The sequence below is a fragment of the Scyliorhinus torazame genome, chromosome 11 (assembly GCF_047496885.1).
Source record: "Scyliorhinus torazame isolate Kashiwa2021f chromosome 11, sScyTor2.1, whole genome shotgun sequence".
NCBI classification, from domain to species: domain Eukaryota; kingdom Metazoa; phylum Chordata; class Chondrichthyes; order Carcharhiniformes; family Scyliorhinidae; genus Scyliorhinus; species Scyliorhinus torazame.
In genome coordinates, this window is record NC_092717.1 from 30,648,255 (window position 1) to 30,674,473 (window position 26,219).

The following is a 26,219-nucleotide window of genomic DNA, read 5'->3' on the forward strand; positions in this document are numbered from 1 at the left end:
TAGCACAGGTGGCAATTCAGCCCATCGTGACAGTGCTGGTCTTGGAGCTGCAACAGCAACTAAATTAGTCTCACTTCCCGCCCCTTTCTCTGTAACATTACAAGCTTTCTCTTTTCAGGTGCTTATCCAGCCAATTCCCTTCTGAAAGCCCCGATTATAATCGGTGTCCATAACACTCTCCGGGAGTGCATTCGGGAGTCTAACAACTCAAATGTATTTTATCGGATGTCGCCGTTGGTTCTTTTGCCAATCACCTTAATTGGTGTTTTCTGATTCTTGACTTTTCCACCAGTGGAAAGAGCTTCTCTCTATCTAGATCCATCATGGTTTTGAACACTTCGATTAAATCACCTCTCAGCCATCGCCTTCTCGAAGGTAAACTCCAGAGGCGGGATTCTCCACCACGCCACGCCACATTTCTACCCCGACCGGCCGGCGGAATTCGTTAATGGGGTTTCCCATTGTGGGGCAGCCCCATGCCGTCAGGAACCCTCCGGGTGCCAGCATAACGGAGAATCACGCCGGCGGAGAATCCCGGCCAAGCTTTTCTAATCTATCCACGTTCAGGTCACTCCATTCCAAAACCACCTTTAGAACGGTTCTCATTATGTTGCTTCCATTTATTCTTTCTACCAAAATGCACAACGTCACACTTCTGCCACATGTCTGCCCATTCCACCAGCCTATGCCCTCTTAAAATCTATCCTCCTCATAGTTCAGGATATTTCAAAGTTTTGTGTCATCTGCAAATTTTTTAATTGTTCCTTGCACAACCACGTCCAGGCAATTAATACATAATCAAGAAATGTGCACCTTCCTTGAAAAACAACTGTTTACCACTTCTCTCAACCTGTCGCTCAACTTGCTTCGTATCTATACTGCCACTTTCCTTTTTATTCCACGGGCTTCAACTTTGCTGGCAAGTTAACAAACACCTTTTGAGAGCCTACATGTATCAACCACCATCACATTGACCATCTTGGTTAACTTATTAAAAAACTCTAGTTAAACAGTTTTCCCTTTAAAAGACCATGCATGCTTTTCTTAATTAATCTGGATTTATTCAAGCGACTATTGATTTTGTCCCAGAATACCACCGCCAAAATTTATCTCACCCCCAAACTGACTAGCCTGGAGTTGCTGGATTTATCCTTGCACCCTTTTTTGAATATGGGTGTAACATTTGCAGTTCTCCAGTCCTCCAACACCACCCCTTTTGTCCAAGGAGAATTGGAAAATTATGGTCAGTACCTCCACAACCTCCAACCGTACTTCTCTCATGCATCCCACATCCTATCAAATCCTGGTTACTTATTAACTTTTAAGTACAATCACCCTCTCGAAAACCTCTTCTTTACCAATTCTTAGTTCATGAAGGAGATCAACTACTTCCTCTTTTGGCAGCATTTTCTTTGTTGGTAAACACAGATGCCCCCTTTCTGGTGCCTAATCAGCCTCACTCCTCTCTTGCTCCTTATATTGTTTACATGCTTACAGAACTTTTGCATTCCTTTTTATCTTAGCAGAAAAGCTAAGACAGGACTTAGACGAAGCTGCTTTTAGCATTTTACAGTTCCCTCACAGTGGAATATTTGTTATTATGATGGGGACAGTTATGCAAGGACGTGCAGTTTTCTAAAGTAATAAAACATTTACATCTCTTTTACAAACCTATTTTGGTCAGTTTGCTCAGAGATTTTATGGGCAGTATCCTGTTAAATATCACTTTAAAATGCGAACACTGTACAATTTCCACCAGTTAGATATGTAGCTTTTCATGTTTCCATTTCTCTCCTTCCAATTTGTTTCAATAAAATTATTTTTTAAATCTCCAAGGCTGTGCAATAATATCTTAATTACATTTATTTAAGGAATCGGATCCACTTTTTGCAATTCCCTATTCTGTTCTGATAAGAATATTGATTATATGTAAACTGCCAAAGGAAATGGGAGTTCAACGTCAGAACTTCAATATTGAAATAAATATGTACATACTACGACAATTAACTTTGAACAGAATGAATTAAGATTTCAGAAGCTTTCCTTGGAGACAGGAAACATTTATAGAATCACAGAATGTAGCTCATTTGGCCCATGATAAAGATTGTTTCAATGAGTTATCCGATTAACCCCACTCCCCTGTTCCTTCCCCGTAGCTATTCAAATTTCTCCCTTTCAGGAATATATACGATTCCCTTTTGACGGTTAGTATTGAATCTGCTTCTACTGCCCTTTCAGGAGTGCGCTCCAGAACTGGCTGCATCAAAAACAAATCTCATCTCCCATTTACTTCTTAAATCTGTTTCCTTTGGTTACCGACTCTTCTGCCAGTGGAAACAGTTGTTCCCTATGCACCATAACAAAACTCTTCATCAAGTTTGAACTTTTCTGTTCAATCTCCCCTTAACATTCTATGCTCTTGTCCCAGGAAGGATGGACGGGGGGGGTTTCAGAGCTGGTATCGGGCAGGGATTAGAAGAATGGGGGACCTGTTCATCGATGGGACGTTTGCGAGCTTAGGGGCGCTGGAGGAGAAATTTGGACTACCCCCGGGAAATGCCTTCAGGTACATGCAAGTGAGGGCGTTTGTGAGGCGGCAGGTGAGGGAATTCCCGCTGCTCCCGGCACAGGGGATTCAAGACAGGGTGATTTCGGGAGTATGGGTCGGAGAGGCCAAGGTGTCGGCGAAATACCAGGAGATGAAAGAAGAGGGGGAGGCTTTGGTAGAGGAGCTGAAGGGCAAATGGGAAGAGGAGCTGGGGGAGGAGATTGAGGATGGGTCTATGTGCTGATGCCCTAAGTTAGGGTTAATTCTTCTTCCTCGTATGCCAGGCTTAGCCTGATACAATTTAAGGTTGTTCACAGAGTGCATATGACGGGGGCGAGGCTGAGTAGGTTCTTTGGGGTGGAGGACAGATGTGGGAGGTGCTCAGGCAGCCTGGCGAACCGTGTCCATATGTTTTGGTCATGCCCGGGCACTGGATGGGTTCTGGAGGGGAGTTGCGAGAACAGTATCTAAGGTGGTGAAAGTCCAGGTCAAGCCAAGCTAGGGGCTAGCACTATTTGGAGTAGTGGACGAGCCGGGAGTGCAGGAGGCGAAAGAGGCCGGCATTCTGGCCTTTGCGTCCCTGGTAGCCCGGCGAAGGATCTTGTTAGTGTGGAAAGATGCGAAGCCCCCCCAGTGTGGAAGCCTGGATAAATGATATGGCAGGGTTTCTCAGGTTGGAAAGGATAAAGTTTGCCCTGAGAGGGTCTGTGCAGGGGTTCTCCAGGCGGTGGCAACCGTTCCTAGACTATCTTGCGGAGCGTTAGATGGAGTTCGGTCGACAGCAGCAGCAACCCGGGGGGGGGGGGGGGGGGGGGGGGAGAACGGGGAGATGGGGGGGGATTCTCCTTCTGGGGGGGGGGGGGGGGGGGGAGGGATAGGGAAGGGGGGTTCTTTGGGGGGCATCTGAGCAAGAAAAACATAAACGATCCGGAAAACTGATATGTACGGGAGGAATCCAATGTACAAAGTTCTGTATCATATTGATTTGCCATGTTTATGTCTTGCTCTGCGAGTTTTTTCTTCTTTTTTGTTACAGGGGGGGCGGGGGGTTTGTTTATATGGTTGAAAATTCTGTTAAAAATTCTTCATAAACACATTAAAAAAAAAAAACATTCTATGCTCTAATGTGAGCAATCCTAGTTTCTCTAGACCACTACCGTAACTGAAGTCCCTCAGCACCTCAAATTAGTGTAGCAAATTTCCTCTACATCCACTCCAAGGCCTTGATGACCTACCCAAAGTCTGGCTCCCAGAATTGAACTCTCCAATCTATAAAAGTTTAGCATACCTTCCTTGCTTTTGTGCATTACTTTCTTTGCAAAGCCCAGATCTGGGGCGGGATTCTCAGACACCGGATATTAGGCGGGGTTGGGAATCGCGCCGCGCCGGTTGGCCCCCCCCCCCCCCGGCGAGTCTCCGGCCCGCGATGGGCCGAAGTCCCGCTGCTAGAATGCCTGTCCCACCGGCGAGAATCAAACCACCTCTCTTAACGGCAGGACAAGGCGGCGCGGGCGGGCTCCAGGGTCCTGGCGATCTGACACCTGGGGGTGCCCCCACGGTGGCCTGGCCCACGATCGGGGCCCACCGATCCGCGGGTGGGCCTGTGCCGTGGGGGCATTCTTTTCCTTCCGCCTTTGCCATGGTCTCCACTATGGCGGAGGCGGAAGAGACCCCTTCCACTGCTCATGCGCGTGGATGCCGTGTGCGGCTGCTGACGCTCCTGCGCATGCGCCGCACGGCAAAGTCATTTCCGCGCCAGCTGGTGGGGCACCAAAGACCTTTCCCGCCAGCTGGCGGGGCAGAAATCAGTCCGGCGCGGGCCTAGCCCCACAAGGTGAGGGCTTGGCCCCTCAAGGTGCGGAGAATTCCGCACCTTTGGGACGGCGCGATGCCGGACTGATTCGCGCCGTTTTTGGCCCAATCGGCGAACATCGCGCTGATTGCGGAGAATCCTGCCCCTGGTATGCATTTTTAACTGCCTTATCAGCTGCTCTTCCCACCTTCAAAGAGTGCGTGTGTCTCATCTGATCTCTCCCCACTGAACGGGGTGAGGGCTAAATGGGAGAGTGAACTGGGCCCTACACTCACAAGCGAGGTTTGGAGAGAGGCCCTATACGGGGTCAACTCCATTTCCTCACGTGCCTGATCAAGCCTAATTCAGTTCAAAGTACTACATAGGACACAAGGCAAGGGTGAGTGGGTTTTTCCTGAATGTTGAGAACAGATGTGACCACTGTTCGCTTTCCCCTGCAGATCACAAGCATATGTTTTGGTCCTGTCACGCCGCCCCGACACCTGCACGCGATTCTCCCACCCCCCCCAAACCGGCGCGGCGAGAATCATGGCTGGCCGCTCGGAGAATCGCCGCTCGCCATTTGCAACGAGCGAGCGGTGATTCGCCGGCCCGAATAGGCCAAGCAGCCGCCCCAACACGACAGGTTGGAGTCTAGCCCGCGATCGGTTCCCACCGATCGGTGGGCCGGCCTCTGTGAAGGAGGACCTCCTTTCCTCCGCCGCCCCGCAAGATCCATCCGACATCTTCTTGCGGGGCGGCCTCAGGGAGGACGGCAACCGCGCTTGCGCGGGTGGCGTCATTTATGCGGCGCCAAGGCCCAGCGCGCGTAAATGCCACAACGCCGCTCCAAGCCCCCCGGGGGTGCGAGAATAAGGGGCTGGGAGCGGACTCCGACGCCGGAGTGAAACACTCTGGTTTTCACTCTGGCGTCGGCACTTAAGACTCCCGATGGGAGAATTGCGCCCCATATTTGGGGTTTCAGTCTCTCCGGCAAGTCACTTTGCGGTAGAGGCGGATTTTATCACCTTTGCCTCATCAACAGCCTGGAGGTGGATACTGCTCAGTTGGAGGTCTCCCGTTCCACCTAACGTCTCTGGCTGGTTCGGGGATTTAATGTCCTTTTTGCATTTGGAGAAAATGTAATTTACCATCAGGGGTTCTGTTGAGAGATTTTACCTGAGATGGCAACCGTTTGTCTCCTTTTTCAAAGATTTAGAAATTATTTGCTTTTCCCTATATTCACAATAATTCTTTTTCTATCTGTACCTGTTTTGCATTGTTTATTGCTTCCTTTGTTGTGTTATTTGTAACAAATTTAAAAATCTAATAAAATATATTTTAAAGAAAGATTGTGGGCGCGATTCTCCGCTCCCGCGCCGGTTGGGAGAATCGCCTGGCTCGCCAAATTTTCCCGCGACATCAGTCCGACGCCCTCCCGCGATTCTCCCAAGCGACGAGAACGGCCCCGTCGGGTTCCGCGCGGCGCAGGCCGGAGTATCGCCCGAGACACCCAAAATGGCGATTCTCCGGCACCCCTGCTATTCTCAGGCCCGGATGGGCCGAGCGGCCGGCCCAAAACGGTGGGTTCCCCCCGGCGCCGTCCACACCTGGTCGCTGCCGGCGGGAACAGCGTGGGAACACTGGACGATCCTGCACCGGGGGGGCCTCAAATGGGGTGTGGCCCGCAATCGGTGCCCACCGATCGCCGGGCCGTCCTCTCTGAAGGAGGACCTCCTTTCTTCCGAGATCCGTCTGACATCTTCTTGCGGGGCGGACCCGGAGGGGACGGCAACCACGCATGCGTGGGTGACGCCAGTTATGCGGCGGCAGCCGCGTCATGTATGCGGCGCCGCCTTTACGCGGCGCCAAGGCCTGGTGCGCGTAAATGACGCGGCGCCGCTTCTAGCCCATTACAGGGCCCTGAATCGGTCGGGATAGGGGCCGTTACGCGCCGTCGTGAACCTCGACGGCGTTCACGACGGCGCGAACACTCTGCCTCCGTTTCGGAGAATCCCGCCCTGTGTATGTGAACCTCAGGTCTTGCTGTTCCTGCACCCTCTTTAAAATTGGGCCAATTTGTTTCAATTGCCTCGCCTCATTATTCCTCACAAAATGCATCACTTCAGACTACATTTGCAATGTGTCGGCCCATTTCATCAGCCTGTTGTCCTGAAGTCTGCTTTTACCCTCTTCAAGGTCTACTACAACCTCAAATATTTATCAACAAACCTGTGAAACTGCTCTCTGTATCCAGTAGCAACTTCCTGAGTCATGGCCTTTAAGCTGGAAGAAAAGAATAATGGCATAATGCACTAACAATTTTACAACAGAGACCATGTGCATTACCACGTTGCAGGGAACTAGAATTGTATTAGCTTTGCAAAATGTTGGTATTTTTTCCACCTGGTCCTTTAATCAGCTAATTCAGAGTGCATTAAAAAATTACACCTGAATTATCAGAGTTTGGCTGAAAAAGACTTCTTTCCTTTCCATCTCAAGTGCAATCAAAAACAGGTGAGGAGCAAGATGTGGAAAGGGGGGGGGAGACAAGGAAGTGCAGGGGAGTGTGGTGCATGAGATGGTGGTGATGCACAGGAAGGAGGTAATGCATGAGGAGGAAGGGGTGTATTACAAAGAGAAGCATTGAAGTATGAGGAGGAACGAATAGAGGTTTGAGTTGGCAGGTTGTAGGGCACAAGAAGCTTACTGTGATGAGGAGAAATTAAGCCGTAGAGGGATGCAATCGTGAGGATGGGGGTTTTAAATTCAAAGTTTTGGGAGACGTGGTGCCAATGCAGGTCAGTAAGGGCAAAGCGGATGGGTGGGAGGGGCAGGATTAAGATCGGAAGATTTTGGAATTAGCTGATGTTCACAGAGGGTGGGAGGACAGCAAGATGATTATTGAGTACAGTTGACTCTAAAGGTTAAGGCACCAATGAAGATTTCAGCACCAGATATTGGGACAGAGGCAATGTTAGAATAGATATTTAGAAGCCCAGGGCATGGTCAAAATGGGACACTGAAGTTGCAAGTAGTCTGGGTTAGCTTGAGTTTGGAGCAATGGAGACGGATGGAATCAGTATCAGGCTAGTGCTTATTTGGGGAAGGAGAGTAGGATTTAGGTGAGGTAATGTTTCCTTCAAACCATGTTAGGCAAGCAATCTGGCATTAAAGAGGCAGTGTGGGGGGCTAAAGGAGGTGTTGGGGAACTAGACTTGGGTGTCATGTGGGCATTGATATCATGTCTGCAGATAATGTTGCCAAGGGATGCATCCAAATGCTGAGGAAAAGAGAGGATCGGTCATCAATCTATGGACTGTGCAAATGATGTATAGTGAGAAGAGATGTCTTTGCTACTGTTCTGGCTACAGTTGGATAGGCAAGAGTCGAACCAAGCAATAGCAGCCTGCTGAGCTGGACAACTGAAGAGGAGGGTAGTGTGTTCAACTATGTCAAAGTTTGCAAAGTCCAGGAGGGACAATACATCATAGTTACAGTCAAAGGATGTCATTCGTGGCTTTGACAATGCGGTAGAGACAGAAATATAATTGGGGAGATCCCAACAGGAACTTGCAGCGAAGATAGGCAAAATGTTCAAGAAAATTGGAGAGGAAAAGGAGGTTGAATATGGGACAGCAGTTTGCAAGGAGAGATGAGTAAATGGTGGGATAGGTGATGACAGTGAGAAAGTCGAAGGGATAGTGCCAGAGGCAAGAAAAACATTTACAATATCAGTAAGCACAAGGGCCAGGAAGGGAAGTTGGATAATCAGCAACGTAGTGGGAAAGAAAGAGCAAATGTTCAGTCTTACAGACAAGATGAGACCCTAGGGGGTTTAGCGGAGATACTAAACGTGGCAAATTGAGACAATTCTTAATTCATTTAATAAAAAAGTGAGCAAAATCACGAATTGAAAGGATATACTTCTCTAATGCACGAGTAAGAACTGATTACAGTATTATCTAAATTAGGGGAGGGTTTAGCAAAAGTTTGTTCTAACTTGGAGTTGAGATGCCTCACTGAGGGAGCTATAAGAAAGCTTTAAACATAGACATGACCTATGAGCACCTAATGATGATATTCAGTTTTGGCATGGCAGTTATCTCAGAATTTGTAGGGCAGGAACCTGCAAACCTTTTCTTACGTTGCCTATAAGATGCCTAGTTAATGAGGGCGGAAATGGGAAAGAACTTTTCTAACCACCGGCAAAATCATAAAAACAAAGAAATACACTTCCCAAAGACTTGATAATTCTAACTTTTATTCGTCTGTTTGAAGGTCAGTGCTGGCCATTGGGATTCTCAGTTCCCAGAGGCAGCGCACCCCCACCTGCGGGTTTCCCGGTGGAGTGGGGTGGCTTCAATGGGAGATCCCATTGACAGGCGGCAGGAATAGGGAATCCTACCGCCAGCGAATGCCGCGAAACACTGGAAAATCCAGCCATGTTGAGAATGCTCTTTTCAGAAAGTATTTGTTCATAATTACAGTATTAGAAATAAAACTGGAGGGAGTGAAACTGGGGCAAGTGTACAGATCATTCAGCATTCATGCTGACCTTACAAAATGACCCTTTTTGTGGGATGTAGCGTTACAAAGCAGATCAGAGCTCAGAAAACAGATGCGTGATATACAGAATCTATTTGCAAGGGCTTTGTTCACACATGTTGGGACCAATTAATCAAGAAGTGAATACAAATGCACAAGGGCGAGACAAATACTACAATGAAAGATTGCAAAGTTCAATACTTCTTTCTTGAAGGCACAGAATATCCCTCTAACTTTCCTTCCATATGGGAAGCAACGTTAAATTGTCAATTCAAATTTATACTGGTTTTGAAAAAAAAAGGTACTATAGTTTTAATATGCAAATAAATATTTCATACATACACAGTATTTTATGTACATCACCAATATGGTATACGTGAGAAAAACAATTCAGTGGAACAGCCAATTGGAAATTTAATTATTTGGGATAGAAATGTTGAATAATGCATGCAAAGAAACATGCTTAATCAGAATATCTTATTTTTCTTTCTTTCTTTCCTTAAAAATGTAGTTGACTATCCCTGCATTCATGAGGAGTGTGAGGCATGTTTAGATCCATCGAGAAGTTGATTGGGATTAATAGAAGGATCTACAATTACTATGTTGAAGAACCGATGATTGATATGTTGACTGAGGTAAAAGGGCATTGGTTGACTCTTTCAAAATAGCACGTCATTCCCCAATCCTCATTATAATTGACACCAATTATTATCAATTAATCAGATATATATATATTTTTAAGAATTCCCTCACCCCCATGTCTTTATTTTGACTTCCATAGGATAATGGCACGAACATTATGAAATGACGCTGCCACTATAAAGTATCCTGGGTGAGGGTGTGGGTGTGAAGGTGAAGTAGAAGAAAGTGTTTTATACCACTTCCTATAGTTCCCACAAAGGAATAGTTAAAATAAAATTTGTAATATAAGGTTTTTACTGAGGCAGCAGGATTATTTGTATTAAGGCCCACAACATCAGGCTCACCCCTGTCCTCATTGTCATGACCACTGCCATCACAGTACACAAGATAACAAAAAGTTGGCTTCATATGGAAAGTACACAGCATGTGTTAAATATTTACTTTGCTCCAGTACATGACAAAACAAATCATTGGAGAAGTGTCAGTTTTTGGAGTAGTGTCAGATACGAAGCAATATTTAGCTGAATTTGTACTGTTGAGGTGCATTATGGCTGTCAACCATGATTGAACATATTGCTTGAGGTTTCATCACACCCCATCTTGCCACCTTACCCAGTAAGGTAACCTTTCTCCCCACCTCCAATGCCTTTATAACTAATACATCTAGTGGTGAATGAAAATTCCAGGAATTCCTAGGGCAATACTGAAGGGCTAGCAAGTTGATTAAGAATATTGTCTCACCTAATATGCTCTTCAGATGAATTTGTGCTGTCAATAACTGCAACCACCACCAGTTTTCCTGAAGAGATAAAGCAGACATGAGACGTAGTGAAGGATTTTTATTAAGCCCAAGAATTTGCAAAGCAGTCTTACTCCCAAATTAGTTCAAAGCAATTAAAGCATGAATGCATTAAGTTGCCATAGTCCCCGAAGACCATAGCCTGCTCTCCCCTTTTGAGAGAGCACTGACTGGTGGTGATTTAACCCGAGGGTCACCACACCTCAGGCAAAGGGCAAGGTTCAGAAGGCAGGGCCTTCATGGATAACCTCAGCTGGTACAGGAATTGAACCCGTGCTGTCGTGTCGCTCCGCATCACAAACCAGCCGTCCAGCAACTGAGCTAACTAACTTTCTGCATCTTTATATGTTTTTCCCCCCCCATCATTGGTTTTCCATTTCAAGTCTTTCAGAAATATCTTGCTATTTGGCTACAATTTTAAGCTAATCATAGAATCCTTACAGTGCAGGAGACCATTCGGCCTATCGAGTCTGCACCGACTCTCTGAAAGAGCACCCTACCTCGGCTCACTTCTCTACTAATCCAGTAACCCCACCTAAGCCACACATCTTGGGACACTAAGGGGCTATTTAGCATGGACAACTGACCTAACCTGCACGCACATCTTTGGACTGTGGAAGAAAACCCACGCAGACACAGGAAGAAAGTGCAAACTCCACACAGTCACCCAAGGCCAGAATTGAACCTGGGTGCCTGGCGCTGTGAGGCAGCAGTGCGAACCATTGTGCTACAATGTCACCGTTGTCTAATTCAACAAGTCCATTTAAAACATTTATAAAGAATTAAGTGTGATACGCATTTATGTCTGGACTAACATTTGTCAACCAATACAATGTTCTAGGGTATCTTAATTTTTGAAGTACTTGATATATTGAGGTAGTTTGTTCAGAGAGTGCAAAGTTTTCACGACTACTGTAAAATTATTTCTGACACTGCAGAAAACCTGTCATGAAACAGATAAAATAGCTAAATAAAACAGAACCCTGCAGGTCTCTTACAGTTCAATAAATGTTGGAGGGCAACTCCAAATTCTGAATTAAGCATTAATTGGGTGTGTTTCTGAGGTCAAGGGCAAGAGACTGGGACTTAAAGATGCAGGCACGGGACATGCACTGTAATGTAAACCTGGCATTGAATGAATTCATGACACTCAAGAAAGTCACCCTGCCAAAATGGAAGTATTTTAATTTACAATCAAATTAACGGGCAGTTTTCAAAGATAAGATTTCATCCGTATTTGAGTTTATGAATCTTTTTCTTTCGTTTTCGTCCCTTCTCCTGGAGATGGGATATCATGAAACAATTTCTCAAAACCATTGCGGCTGTTGCGTGCAGCAGAGAACATTAAAGCTCAATAAAGTGTCATTTCATTTATGAACACACCCTAAATTTCCATTTTAAAATTTGGTTCCCGCCACCTGCCGTTTCTACAATGTTGAGCCCTTTAGATCAATGTACTACTGTTCTTCTTGTTCAGTAATTTATGCAAACTGTCATTTTTCTGTAAGCATCCAGCTCACCTTCCACTTGCTAAATTCTCCCCTAATTTAGATAAACCCAGGAACTTACATCATGAGGATGTAAACTGTTGGCAAATCAAATATTAATTAAAAACTCTTCAAATTCATTTAAGCATACTCCAAATCATTAAAAAAATGTTGTCTTAAGTCAAAAAAAATTCATGAAAGATGCAAGAATGAAACTGTAAGGTACCTGTGTCTGCAAGTTCATATAAAGTGAAACCATCAATGTAAACATATCCTAAAAATCTTTCTTTGGTCACCCATGAGGAAAGATCACCATCTTCGTATTCTGAGGAGGGAAAAAGTTTAAGAGCAGATATGGTCAATTTTGTCAATTAATTTAAAAATAAAATCACACCATTTAAAAAAAAAAACATTTTTTCATGCAAGAAATATTAAATACTAATTCAAAGATATTCAGCATTTGCACACAACTGGGGTAGTACTATCATCCCACCTATTGGTTAACTTGTTGGGAGGAGGGGGGAGCAGGAGAAAAGGTGGTGGTTTGGGAAGATTGGATGAATGAATAGAACATAAGAAAGTATGCAAAGAGAAAGGTCATTTAGCCTATCACGATCGTTCATTCCGTAGGCCATGTATTAGCTTCATCGTCTTGGGTTCCAACTAACTCCCATAATATCCCAAGTAAAGCTTTCGCAATGTTAGAAAAGTCCATGTTTTGCCGATACTCAAATTTCAAATTCTTAATTCTCCAGAAATAATGTTCCTGAAAAAAATGCACTCCAGTCCCTGATAGCTCAGTTGGTAAATGCACTGCTAAATATTTCATAGACTAAGGGGGACCTTGGTTTCATCTGCAGTCTGTACTAACCTCAGCTAGGGTAGCAACAGCAGTGCTCCATTTAGCCTCAGTTCTCCAGACTAGGGAGAAGGAAGAAATAAATCAGTGTCACAAACTAACTGAATGTCAGTCAGGCATGCTGGAAATATATATTGTGGAAGTTCAGGTGAAGAGATGGTTAGGTTCATTTGCGATGCTTCAGTATCAAATACATTAACTTGATCACAAATTAAGAAATGGCTACTTAGGCGAGGGTGACCGGATGTACAAAACGGAGCCCAGCTGACCTTCTGGCTAACACTTCAAATGAACAGCAAACTGGACCAGCCCAATTTTCTTCTACGTGCTGCACCCAGGCAATTCTCTATACGGAGCACAACAGGAAACGCTGCCCTAATATTTTGCATAAATGTTGGATTGCTGATGAACTCTTAGCTTGAAGCCAAACAAAAAAATCAAGTCCAGTGGGGAAATGAATAGTACGGACATTGAAATATCAGGCAGCAAGCTGTTCATAAGTGCCAAAACGTCTGATTCAGTTTACACCAGATACACTGACCTATCTTTCCCTTTTCATACGTTGACTGATTAGATGTATATTTACAGCATTTTGCTTTGTCATTTCAGGTTCAAACATATGCAGATTTTTGAAACAGCAACAAGGGCTTCAAGATCAGAAGCCACCAAGGAACATATGCAAGGGATATGGCTTAACTACATTCAAAGAATCAGTTTAGGTACTCTCCATATCCTTTCAACATCCACCCAAATGAAAATAAAATGTAAAGCGAGCCTAAAGTGTCTTCTCCATGATAGATATAGATGACTCTTTACTATATAATGCAGGCAGGAATCCTCAAGACATCTAATTAACCATGAAACAAAATCCTGGGTCAACTGGCCAATAACGACAATTGAACACAGGCCTGCATCACTGCTACGAGTTTACAAAACCAAATCCTGCTGTCAGTAGCATAAGATCAGAAGACATAGGAGCAGAATTAGGCCACTCGGTCCATCGAGTCTGCTCCGCCATTCAATTATGGCTGATATTTTTCTCATCCCCATTCTCCTGCCTTTTCCCCATAACCCCTGATCCCCTTATCAATCAAGAAGTTATCTATCTTTGTCTTAAAGACACTCAGTGATTTGGCCTCCACAGCCTTCTGCGGCAAATAGTTCCACAGATTCACCACCCTCTAGCTGAAGAAATTCCTCCTCATCTCTATTTTAAAGGATTGTCCTAATTTCCTATGGCTTTCCTTCATAGATTTAACATAAACAGGATCAGGTTTTGCTACACCAGTGCGATGCCCTGGCTAGATGACATCAGGAGCATTGTGTACAGTTAGTTCCCTACATCAGGGTTAAAGCTAGGATATATTAGCCTTGCAAGGAATGCAGTACAGATTTGGCAGGATGCTACCTGGGCTTTAAGGATTAGGTCATTAGGAAAGATGGCATAAACTAGGGCTGTAATCTTTGGAATATGGAGGTTAAGGGGTGATTTGAAGTCAAGAATTTTCGAAGGAATAAGGCAGGTAAAGAGAAACTTTGTCCACTGAGAGGGAAGTCTAGGCCAAGGAGCTGTGCAGGTTAGGTGGATTGGTCATGCTAAATTGCCCCTTAGTGACCAAAGATATGCAGGTTAGGTGGGGTTATGGGGATAAGGCAAGGGAGTGGGCCTGGTAGGGTGCTCTTTCAGAGGGTCAGTGCAGAATCGTTGGGCCGAATGGCCTCCCTTTGCAATGTAGGAATTCTATGGAGAGATAACCTTAAAGCCAAGAGCCTGGCCATTGAGAAGAAAAGTTAGGAATCAGTTCTACCTGCGAAGAGTGGCAGAAGTGTTGACTTCTCTCTCACAAAATGCTGAGCTAGGTTCAAATGATAATATTAAATCTGAGATTGATAGCTATTAGCTAACCAACAAGAAATATAGGTGAATAGAGTCAGGTTAGATTTAAGAGAGTTAGAATAGAGTTAGGAGAGTTAAATTAGAGTTATAGGCAGCATGTGGTCAGCACTGCTGCCTCACAGAGCCAGGGACCCAGGTTCAATTCCAGCCTTGGGTCACTGTGTGGAGTTTGCACGTTTTCCCTGTGGGTTTCCTCCGGGTGCTCCAGGTTCCTCCTAAAAGGTGTGCAGGTTAGGTGAAGTGGTCATGCTAAATCGCTCCTTAGTGTCCCCCAAAAAAAAGAATGTGCAACCTCCACACCCAGGGCCAGAATCGAACCCGGGTCCACGGCATTGTGAGGCAGCTGTGCTAACCATTGCACCACCCTTCAATGATAGAAAGATAAGTTGTTCTGCTGAACAATTCAAAGACTGCATCACCTGTGTTAGAGTATGCAAATTTAAATTTGCAAAGTTCACAGTATTTTACATGTTTGAGCACTCATACTCTAGCCAATAGAGAGCATTATGATACCCCTATTGGCAGAAGGAAGTCATTTTCTGGAACTGCTTGTATCTACACCTCACAAACATGTCTCCACTCAATCCAGTGCTAATTGCACACACAGTATTGTTAATAAGAAAGTTGGGATTTTACTTAACTTGCTAGAATCAAGTTAAAAATTAACAGATGTGTTAGCAATTCTTAAGTTAGATACAGCTGCTCAAATCAGCCAGCTACCAAGTAGGGAAGTAGACACATCTTTTTAATATTCCTTTATACTTATAATTTAAAAAAAGACGACCAGTGCTCAGCAGAGTCATCAAGTCAAGCAGGTAGGTTATTTAACTTTTTTTTTAAAAAGAGGAAAAAATACAAATTATACCAAAATTTAAATTAAAACTGCAAAGGTTCAGCTCTTTAAGGCAGCAAGAACTGAACCAGAGATGCTACAAAGCCATAAGCCTGAACTATGCTGGGTATGGTTTAAGTCAGGCTGGTTGTAGGGGTGGTTGGGTGGAGAGGCAACGAGAAGAATGTTAGAAGAGCAAGAACAAACGCTGCTACAAATCTGTGGATGTTGAACAAGGCCAGGATCAGTCTCTGATGTGATGGTCCCAGCAATCAATGTTCACATATAAGTTCACACTGTCACTTGGCCACAGCACTAGTGTGCAATGTAAAGCTGTGGAACTACACCCAGGCAAGAAATTAGTGTCTCCAGAGTTAGTGTACAAGCAGAAATGGATAATGTTGCCATGTTTGAGCATTCATACTCTAGCCAATAGAGAACATGATGATACCCTTATTGGCAGAAGGAAGTCATTTGCTGAAAGGAGACCAAAGCCAGATAGGCCCTTGGGAGTGCAGCACAGGGAATGCTGTCAGGAAGGAAGAGAAGGAATTTCTGGAGATGCTCGTACTAGAATTTGGTAGATAAGAGTGAGACCATGGCAACTCATTGAGTTGGACAACAGAAGTCAGGAGGAGGATGGTGTGTTTGACTGTTTCAAAAGTTAAGGGAGGTCGAGGAGGGGAAATGCACCATGGTCGCAATCATAGAGGGTGGACAGGACGCACCAGTCTGCCAGGCCAGCAAGATTCTCTGGTCCCGCTGTTTTGAATGGGAATTCCCAGTGAAGCCACCCCACGCTGCCAGGAAACCCGTTGGGGCCGGGGGGAGGTAAAACAATGGAGCAGCATTGTTTGCTTCATCAGAACAACCAATAAAGTGGTTTTTGCCTCTTGATTATTTAAAAGAGAATACTGAAATTGGGCTAGAAAATCTGCCTATACAAATACTTCTACTCAGGATGTACATTTCATGTTTACAGTTATAAACTGCTAACACATTTGAAGCAAATTAATACTCAACACATTTTGAAAACATAATCACCATAACTGAAAATATTTGAAACTCATATTTGTAAGCACATCTTATTAACATTTTTCATTACAAATTGATTTTGCTGCCAAGATAACAGTGAGGCTGACGGCTTTGGCCGTTACTTATGTATTAATGGTACAGCAACTTCAGACATTACATAAGTATACCTATGATAACATGGTAAATATTAACTTCCCAATAACTACTCTGGTATGGAGTCTCATTCTCTCAATTTATGAATTGTTTCAGGAGATTTTAAATATGCCTTTTTTTCCTTTCTCTCGCTCTTAATCCAATCTTGCTTTCCCTCTTTCAGTGCCTGATTGGAAATTTAATTCAATCCTTCTACTTCATCCGTCGTTTATTTTCCAACCTCAAATCTCACTAGTTAAGGAAATAGCCTGCAGGCTGTTATGTTCGCTAAGGTCCCAACTGCTCTGTTCCCTCACTGCACTGTTACCAATTTGAGCAATTTTGTGGCAATTTTTCTACCTGTAGGGCAACTCAAATTATTGGCAAACATCATTATGGTCTGTCCTAATTGGTCAACTATAAATAGTACAGCACACTGCTACAAAGATACTGCACTAAATAAAAAAGTGCAGCTGGGGATTTGACAAAAGCTAGTTTTTTAGTCAACTACGATGGCAGTCTAGAAATGATTCAATTCAAAGCTACTTCTTCATGGCCAGTCACAGATTTAAATTCATCTGCAGCCCAGGGCAAGCAAGTAACTTAATTAACAAAAGACATTCCCCTTCCCACCTTCATTGACAGTTTCTCTTTTAGCCGACAGGTATCTCCATGAATTGACATCATGGCCCAATCTCTCAACGCAGACCACCTTTCTATTAAGGTACTTGAAAACGATGCAGAAAGTTCCTTGTTCGTGGTTCAGGCAACTTCCCAAAACCTCGCACTGCTACAATATTGGTCCGAAAAACCCTTTTTTGACAATACTCAGATAAAACAGACTCAAGCCATAATTTCAAACACAAATGACAGCATCCAGTTTCTTTTGAAAGTCTTGCGTCGTTCATCTTCATTGCAAAATTGCGACTACTGGACACCCTTCATTATTGGACTGGTGTTGGATGCACTGTCACGAGGTTATCAACTGCCTTCCAGAACAACGTGGAATGGAGACATTAAGCAACTACTGAAAGACAAGGCCATTTTATTAATGAAGTAGCAATGGGTTTGCATTTTGCAAAACGGTCACCTGTTAATCTCTTGTACTCTAGTTATATTCAAAATATATGGTCAATCTCAAACTACTCAACCTGTGTTTATCAAGACTGATCATCATATTGCTTTAATCCTCATTTACAGGCAATCCTCATCTCTCGGGCAAATCACTCAATACATCCAAAATTACCAGAAGTATTATGGAAATCATAAGTCAACTCCTCCCCACACTGGTACTTTACTTTTAATCAACAGGATGTTTCAAATATTGATTTATATTTATTAATTTCTTATATGTGGGCATCTATTGCCCATTCCTAGCTGCTCCACAGAATCAAGGTGCTGGCAAGTAACTAATAATCTGTGGGTTGTAGACGGCAGGTGACTCAAGGAGCCAAGGTACATGACCCCATTTAACAATGAAATTCAGAAAATCCGAGCACAAACAACTTGGACGCTATTCACTGTTATTTTGTTGCACATAACCGCATTCAAATCTACAGGCTGCACCATTTTTACATTCACAGCTTCAAATACACTTTTGTACAGGACAATTTTTCTTTCCAAGATATCTTTAGTGCACTAATTAAAGTTAATCACACAAGATAGTGATCTCTGTACACAGTGGAGCAGATTTACAAAATTACTTGCCTTTTTCTTAACTGTCATGAAAATTAATACTGCAAATAATTATAATTTTCTTTGGCAAACATGGTGACCCAGGGTACGATGAGTTTTATCATTCCTTTCCAGTTGCTAGCTGACACATCATGGATCTGGTGAAAATTCTCTCTGATTTTCTCTGCTCCCCACTTCCATGTAGCTCACTGTGCAAATTTGAACTTGTACCATTGCTCTGGGGACTAATTAATTGTCATTTCTCTTTTTTTTGGAATAATTATATATATATTTTTTTTCGTTCATGAGACGTGAGCATTGCAGGTTCACCCATCCCTAAATGCCCTTGAGGGGGCAGTTAAGTGTCAACCTGGTAGATTTCCTTCCTTAGGGCATTAGTCTTTACAACAATTGACAATGGCTTCATGGTCATCATTAGATTTTAATTCCAGATTTTAATTGAATTCAAATTTCACCATCTGCAGTGGCGGGATTTGAACCTGGGCCAGCAGAGCATTACTCTGGGTCTCTGGTTTACCCGTTCTGTGACAATACCACTGTGCCACTGCCTCCCCAGTTTGCCAGGTTTTCTTTGTTAATAAATGTCCCCAAGCAGTATTTTAAAATCCATACATGCACACGCTTTCTGTTCACAAGCTTGACTTTATTGTTATTTTTAATGTCAATTGGTAACATTGAAATTCTTAGTGTAGTCACATATTATTAAAATTCTTTATTCCAATATTTACCAGAGTGTTTGTTATTAATCCAACTGAATCATTCAAAATGCTTCTTCAAACAAATTCATCCATCATTTTCCCTCCGTAACGGTCTCAAATGTGGATTTAAACAATTATTTTCAATTACGTATTTAATAACAATTATACTCACTCAAATAATTGTCTTGTGTCTTTTAATGTCGTCATTAGTTCTTCAGACTTCGGCACATTTCAAAACCCCAGGCGCTGACTAGATTTTTGTTACCTCCTAGCAGGTGGAGAAGTTTAAAACATTGCGGCCTGCATATGCAGTTTTCAGAATTTCTCTGAATTACAATCTGCACCAAAAGGAGTAGAAGTGTGCATCCTTCTTGTCCTGTGAAGATTTGAGACACACTTTCTTTTATCCAGGGGGCTTTGAAAGAAACTGCAGTTTGAATTGTCAAAGCCATATTCCAGGTGGGTCTAACATTTACTAATAAAGACAACGGGCAGAATTTTCCTGAAGGTCTTGCTGCTGGCCAATAGCGGGCCACCTCAGTCGCTGCGAAACAGCCAGCCGCCTCAGCTAGTGCGCTGAAAGACCGACTGGCCTTCTCCCCATATTCGTAGAAGGTCTGAGCGTCGCACCTGGTTCACCACCGTGTCCGTCGAGAGCAGCTCAAAATCCGTCTGCAGTTTCTTCCTACTCGTCAACAACTCTGGCGTTGGGGCAACTGAGTAGCCCACCTCGAGGATGGAATCCACCAGCCTCTGCCACTCCACCCTTGCAGATTTATCCTTATGCGCCTTGTAGGAGATCATCTCCCCTCTAACAACCGCCTTCAGAGCTTCCCACAGCATGGAAGGCAAGACAGCCTTGTTCCTATTGAACTCAATGTACTCCCCAATGCCGGAGGATGTACGCTCACGGAAACCCTCGTCTGCCAGCAACGCTGTGTCTAATCTCCACGGGGGTCATTGAGAGGGGCTTAGGTCCAAGATTAGGTCTACAATGTGGAGGATGATCACAGATAACGATTGCAGAGTACCCCACCCCCTTTATCCCAGAAAGACCTAACACCATAAAGAAGTCAATCCGGGAGTAGACCCGATGGATGTGGGGGGAAAAAAGAAAACGCCTATCCCTCTGATACATAAATCTTCACAATCTGCCCCTGGCCCTCCATCTGTTCCAGAAGACCATTATCATCTGCAAAACCACATCAACCTTTAAATTTCTCAGGTGCGCAAATACCCATGGCCTTTTTATTGGGCCGTTTACCCCCTTACATTCCAAGTTACCAACTAGAGAGAGGGCCTTATACTCCTCCCCCCCCCCCCCTCCCAGAGTTGGCCATTCCCACCAAGTAGTGTAATCCAGCAGCAACTCAACGAGTCTTGATACCAGGCCCACCCAGGCTGTCAAACCCCTCATAAGACCAGAACAAATAATCAGTCACCATGAACAGTCTACTGCTCCCCCCACCTCATGTCCCAGCAATACCACACCCCAATAAACAAGCAAACAGCCAAACAGAGAACAATGACCCCGATCCTCTCTCCGCCACCCCCCACACCCAACCCCAAACAACACAAGAACAAAAATCTTAAGCTCATTACCTAAGAGAAAACCCTAAAGTAATGAGCTGCAGATATCCCCACTCCTCTGCTCCCGCGAACTAATTTTACAGCTAGCAGGTTGACCTCTGCACAGAGTGGAACCAGAAAATTAATTATACAACAACCAGCACCCCCACCCACATCAACACAGAGTTAGAGGGGGAAAAAAGTAAACACCCATTCCACAAACAATCCCCAAAATACACAGAACATACAGTGCAGGAGGCCATTCGGCCCATCAAGTCTGCACCGACCCACTTAAGCCCTCACTTCCACCCTATCCCTGTAACCCAATAACCCCTCTCAACCTTTTTTTTTTGGTCACCAAGGGCAATTTATCATGGCCAATCCACCTAACCTGCACATCTTTGGACTGTGGGAGGAAACCGGAGCACCCAGAGGAAACCCACGCAGACACGGGGAGAACGTGCAGACTCCGCACAGACAGTGACCCAGCGGGGAATTGAACCTGGGACCCTGGCGCTGTGAAGCCACAGTGCTATCCAAGTGCTACCGTGCTGCCCTCTACAAAATACAAACTCCAAATCAGCCCAGTAAAACCCACCAGCAAATCCCCATTATCACATGCCCTCACTCACAATACAAAAATCCTGCAATAAATAGATACAAATGCACCTTATATTTAACAATTAGTTCGCCCCCAGTCCATGCTTCTTTACAAACTCTTCCTCATCCCCAGGTGCATCAAAGTGACAGTCCCTCTCTTTAAAAGTCACTCGAAGACTAGCCGGGTATACCACACATGACTTTTCTTACAACATGACCATGGCCTTGTTGGACGCACATGCCTTCTAGCCAGTTCTGCTTCAACGTTTTGATGTATCCTGATGGTGTGGGGACGATCCTTTAAATCAGAGATGTGGAGGAATTTCTTCAGCTAGAGGGTGGTGAATATGTGGAACTCTTTGCCGTAGAAGGCTGTGGAAGCTAAATCGCTGAGTGTCTTTAAGACAGAAATAGATAGGTTTTTGTTTAATAAGTAGATAAGGGGTTATGAGAAAAGGCAGGAGAATGGGGTTGAGAAAAATCAGCCATGATTGAATGGCGGAGCAGACTCGGTGGGCCGAGTCGCCTAATTCTGCTCCTATGTCTTATGGTCCCAACCACAGTCTCGATTGTCCTTCACCCACCTCAGAATCTGTTCCTTGTCTTGTTACCGATGGGCCCAGTCCAATTTGGGAAGGCATGGCAATCCCCACTATCTTCTCAAACATTTTGGACATATAGTCTGTAGGATTTGGGCCTTCCAGACTCGCCGGCAGCCCATCAATTCTTGCACCATCTGGAGCGGTTTTCCAGATCGCCCACCTTGGCCTTCAACGCTTTATGCCCTTCAGCCAGCAATGCCACTTCCTCCTCCAGGGAAACAATTTGGTCATAGAGAGTGCCACCTCCACCCCTTGTATCACCTCGCCTTGCTCTTGTACCTTCCGATCAGTCTTCTACATGGCCGTACGGATTGGGGAGAGAGCCTCTTCAATTGTCTTATCAAGGTCCTCAGAGACTGCCTGCCGCTGCTTCTTGAATTAATCTGCCGAGAAGCTTGCCAGCATATTGACCGTCCACGCAGAGGCCAAAGTCGCAGGAGGAGCTTCCGCCATTTTCTCCACCAACGCTTGAGGGGCTTCTGATTTTGACGACAATTCTTTGCCGTTTGCTGCCTTGTATTTTACTTGTTGGACATTACTTTTATGTGTCCCATTGAACTACTCAATTTCCCCCCAAACATCACCTATAAACTGGGCGCAAAGAGCCAAAAAAAAAACACTCCGGCAGGAGCCACTGCTTGTGCTCATCATATAGCTGCCATTGGAAGTCCCATGTTTTCTTAGTTAATAGATATCCTAAGTGGTATTTTATGAAGGATAGCCATTTTCTGTTTTTATTTCAGATTTTCAGCATCTACAGTATTTTACTTTCATATATATTACTACAGATGTTCAAACAGTAGACACCTGCACTTGAGTTCCTCACTAGCAGTTAGAAAATGGATTCTAATTGAAACTGGATAAAGGATGAATTTATGTTTACAAAGATTTCTGCTTACTTAATAATGTCCAAGACTTCATAGGTTTAAGGTGTGAGGGGCAAGGCAAGGTTTAAAGGAGATGTACGAGGCAAGCCTTTTACACCGAGGGCGGTGGAAGTTTGGAACTCGCTGCCAGGGTAGGTAGTGGAAGCAGATACGATAGTGGGCTTTTAAGGGGCACCTTGACAAATACATCAATAGGATGGGAATAGAGGGATATGGTCCCAGAAGGTTAGGGCTTTTTAATTCAGATGGCAGCATGATCGGTGCAGGCTTGGAGGCCCGAAGGGCCTGTTCCTGTGCTGTAATTTTCTTTGATGTGGAGATGCCGGTGTTGGACTGGGGTGAGCACTGTAAGAATTGTGTATCCTTAGTTCATATTTTTCCATCTATGGACGCTGAGAAAGCGTTCGACAGGGAGTACCTTTTTGAGGTGCTTGGGAGATTGGGACAGAAGTTAATTTCATGGGTTTGGCTATTGTATAGAGCCCCTACAGCCAGTATATGTACTGATGCGATGAATTTGGGGTATTTTCTATGGAGTATGGGAACGAGGCAAGGGTGCCCTTTGTCGCCATTCATGCTTGCCTTGCTGTAGAATCTTTGGCCATAGCGCAGAGGTCATTGAGTGAATGAAGGGAACATAGGGTGTCTCTATATGTTGATGACCTGCTCTTGCATGTTACGGATCCAATCTCCTCTCTGGTGAAAATAATGAAGCAATTGAGGAGCTTTGGCTCCTTTTTGGGATATGAATTGAACCTGGAGAAGAGTGAATACTTTCTGGGGAGGGGAGCCAATCTGGGGGTATTGCCTTTTGTCTTGCCAGGGGTAACTTCTGATATCCGGGTATTTAAGTGGCTCATGCTTCATAGATTAAACTAGTCAAGTCTGGTGAGTAAGGAATGGTCTGATTTACAGAAGTGGGGTAACCTTCCGCTGACCTTGGTAGGCAGAGTCCAGACTGATAAGGTGAACATTCTCCCAAGGTTTTTACTTCTGTTTCAATGGCTTCCTGTTTTCCTTGCTAAGTCTTTCTTTGCCCAAGGTTAACAAGTTAATCACCTCTTTTATTTGGGCGGGTAAGCCACCAAGAATTTGTAGGGTATTCGTTCAGAGGGACTGACAATGGGGGGGCCCTGCGTTACCCAATTTGCTCACTTATTATTTGGCAGCCAATATTGAGATGGTGCTGGGGTGATTGGGGGAGTCAGGTTCCATATGGGAGCAGATGGAGGAGAGTTTGTGTAGGGGCTCGCGTTTACTGGCTTTGGTAACAGCTTTGTTCCAGTTCTCACCAACGAGGTATTCCTTGAACCCGGTGGTGATATCTACTTGAAGATGAGGTGTGCAATTCTCCCATCGGGAGTCTAAGTCCCAACGGCGGAGTGTTTCACTCCGGCGTCGGAGCCTGCTCCCAGCCCCCTATTCTCCTGCCCCCAGGGGGCTAGGAGCGGCGTTGCGTCATTTACGCGCGCCGGGCCATGGCCCCACATAAAAGCGGCGCCACGTAAATGACATCACCCGCGCATGCACGGGTTGGCCGGCGCCAACCCACGCATGCGCGGTTTCCGTCCTCCCCGAGGCCGCCACGCAAGAAGGTGTCGGATGGATCTTGCCGGGCGGCGGAGGAAAGGAGGTCCTCCTTCAGAGAAGTCGGCCCGCCGATCGATGGGCACCCATCGCAGGCCAGACCCCATTTGAGGCCCCCCTCGGTGCAGGGTCCCCCCCCCCCCCCCCAGCGTACCCGCACTGTTCCTGCTGGCAGCGACCAGGTGTGGACAGCGCCGGTGGGAATCCGTGGTGTTGGGCAGGCCGCTCGGCCCACCCGGGCCAGAGAATCGCCGCTCGCCCATTGCAAACGGCGAGCGCCGATTCTGCGAGCGGCCAGCCATGATTCTCGCCGCACCGGTTTTGGGGGGGGGGGGGGGGGGGGGGGAAGAGAATCGCGTGCGGGTGTCGGGGCGGCGTGGAGGGACACGCGCGGCGCCCTGGCGATTCTCCCACCCCGCGTTGGGGGGGGGGGGGGGAATTCCGCCCATGGAAGCAGTTTAGGCAACATTACAAGCTGAGCGCCATGTCACTGTTGGCCCTTATCTGCGGCAACAATTTGTTTGTGCCGTCGTGTTTGGATACAACGTTTAAGGTGCAGGAAGGAAAGGGACTTGAATGTTTCTGGTCTTGGAGGGACGGTTTGCTAGTTTGGAGGAGTTGTGACAGTTTAATTGTCATTTTGCCTGCAAGGCCTGTCCTACATTACCTTAGCGGGATGGGAGGGGGGGGGGGGCATTTGAATATTAACAGGAAGGGCAACACGGTAGCATGGTGGTTAGCACAATTGCTTCACAGCTCCACGGTCCCAGGTTCGATTCCCGGCTTGGGTCACTGTCTGTGCGGAGTCTGCACGTTCGCCCAGTGTGTGCGTGGGTTTCCTCCGGGTGCTCCGGTTTCCTCCCACAATCCAAAGATGTGCGGGTTAGGTAGATTGGCCATGCTAAATTGCCCTTAGTGTCCAAAATTGCCCTTAGTGTTGGGTGGGGTTACTGGGTTATGGGGATAGGGTGGAGGTGTGGTCTTGGGTAGGGTGCTCTTTCAAAAGAGCCGGTGCAGACTCGATGGGCCGAATGGCCGCCTCCTGCACTGTAAATTCTATGATTCTATAATCATGTCAATGGATGACGTCTTGCTGGACCGGGTGAGAGTGAAGTGGGAGGGGGAGCTTGGACCCATTTTGGATGAGGACGTGTGGTCGGAGCCCCTTCGTAGGGTGAACTCCACTTCCTCCTGCATGAGGTTCAGCCCGATTCAGCTCAAGGCGGTACATAGGGCAGCATGGTAGCATTGTGGTTAGTACAATTGCTTCACAGCTCCAGGGTCCCAGGTTCGATTCCCGGCTTGGGTCACTGTCTGTGCGGAGTCTGCACGTTCGCCCCGTGTGTGCGTGGGTTTCCTCCGGGTGCTCCGGTTTCCTCCCACAATCCAAAGATGTGCAGGTTAGGTGGATTGGCCATGCTAAATTGCCCTTAGTGTCCAAAATTGCCCTTAGTGTTGGGTGGGGTTACTGGGTTATGGGGATAGGGTGGAAGTGTGGGCTTGGGTAGGGTGCTCTTTCTAAGAGCCGGTGCAGACTCGATGGGCCGAATGGCCTCCTTCTGCACTGTAAATTCCATGAAATCTATAGGGCCCACCTAACTAAGACTAGGATGAGTGGGTTCTTCACGGGAGTGGAGGACAGGTGTGAGCCATGCTCTCATGGGCCCGTTAACCACACCAACGTGTTCTGGTCCGGTCCAAGAGCGGTAAGCTTTTGTGTCTCCTTCTTTAGCACCACGTCAGTGATTCTTAATATGGATTTGGAGCCTTGTCCATTGGTGGCCTTTTTTGGGGTGTCAGACTCGCCAGGGTTTCAGATCAGGGTGAAGGTAGGTGTTCTTGCCTTTGTCTCGTTAATAGCCTGGTGTTTCTGCTGGGATGGAGACCTTCTGCGCTGCCCAGTACCTCGGTCTGGTTGGGTGACCTCATGGTATTATTATTTGGGGTAGGTTGTTTTTGTATTTCTTTGGGTGGGATTTATATGATCGGTTCGGTTGTTTGTATTTTTTC

The 26,219-nt window shown here is 45.6% G+C and overlaps 1 protein-coding gene and 1 long non-coding RNA gene across 3 annotated transcripts in view; one reads left to right on the forward strand and one right to left on the reverse strand.

Annotated features, from left to right (window-relative positions):
• The window catches only part of LOC140385216 (protein disulfide-isomerase TMX3-like), a 169,293-nt gene that overhangs the window by 15,556 nt on the left and 127,518 nt on the right, over nt 1–26,219 (reverse strand). For both annotated transcript variants that reach the window (XM_072467123.1, XM_072467124.1), the window contains 3 exons: nt 12,043–12,141; nt 10,272–10,329; nt 6,573–6,626 (listed from right to left, as the gene is read on the reverse strand). In XM_072467123.1, the coding sequence (XP_072323224.1) occupies nt 6,573–6,626; nt 10,272–10,329; nt 12,043–12,141 (211 nt within the window). The remainder of the gene's footprint in view (nt 1–6,572; nt 6,627–10,271; nt 10,330–12,042; nt 12,142–26,219) is intronic.
• Nucleotides 9,404–18,993, forward strand: LOC140385217 (uncharacterized). Its single transcript, XR_011933317.1, has 3 exons — nt 9,404–9,523; nt 13,285–13,394; nt 17,229–18,993. It is a non-coding gene; the product is annotated as an uncharacterized lncRNA (long non-coding RNA).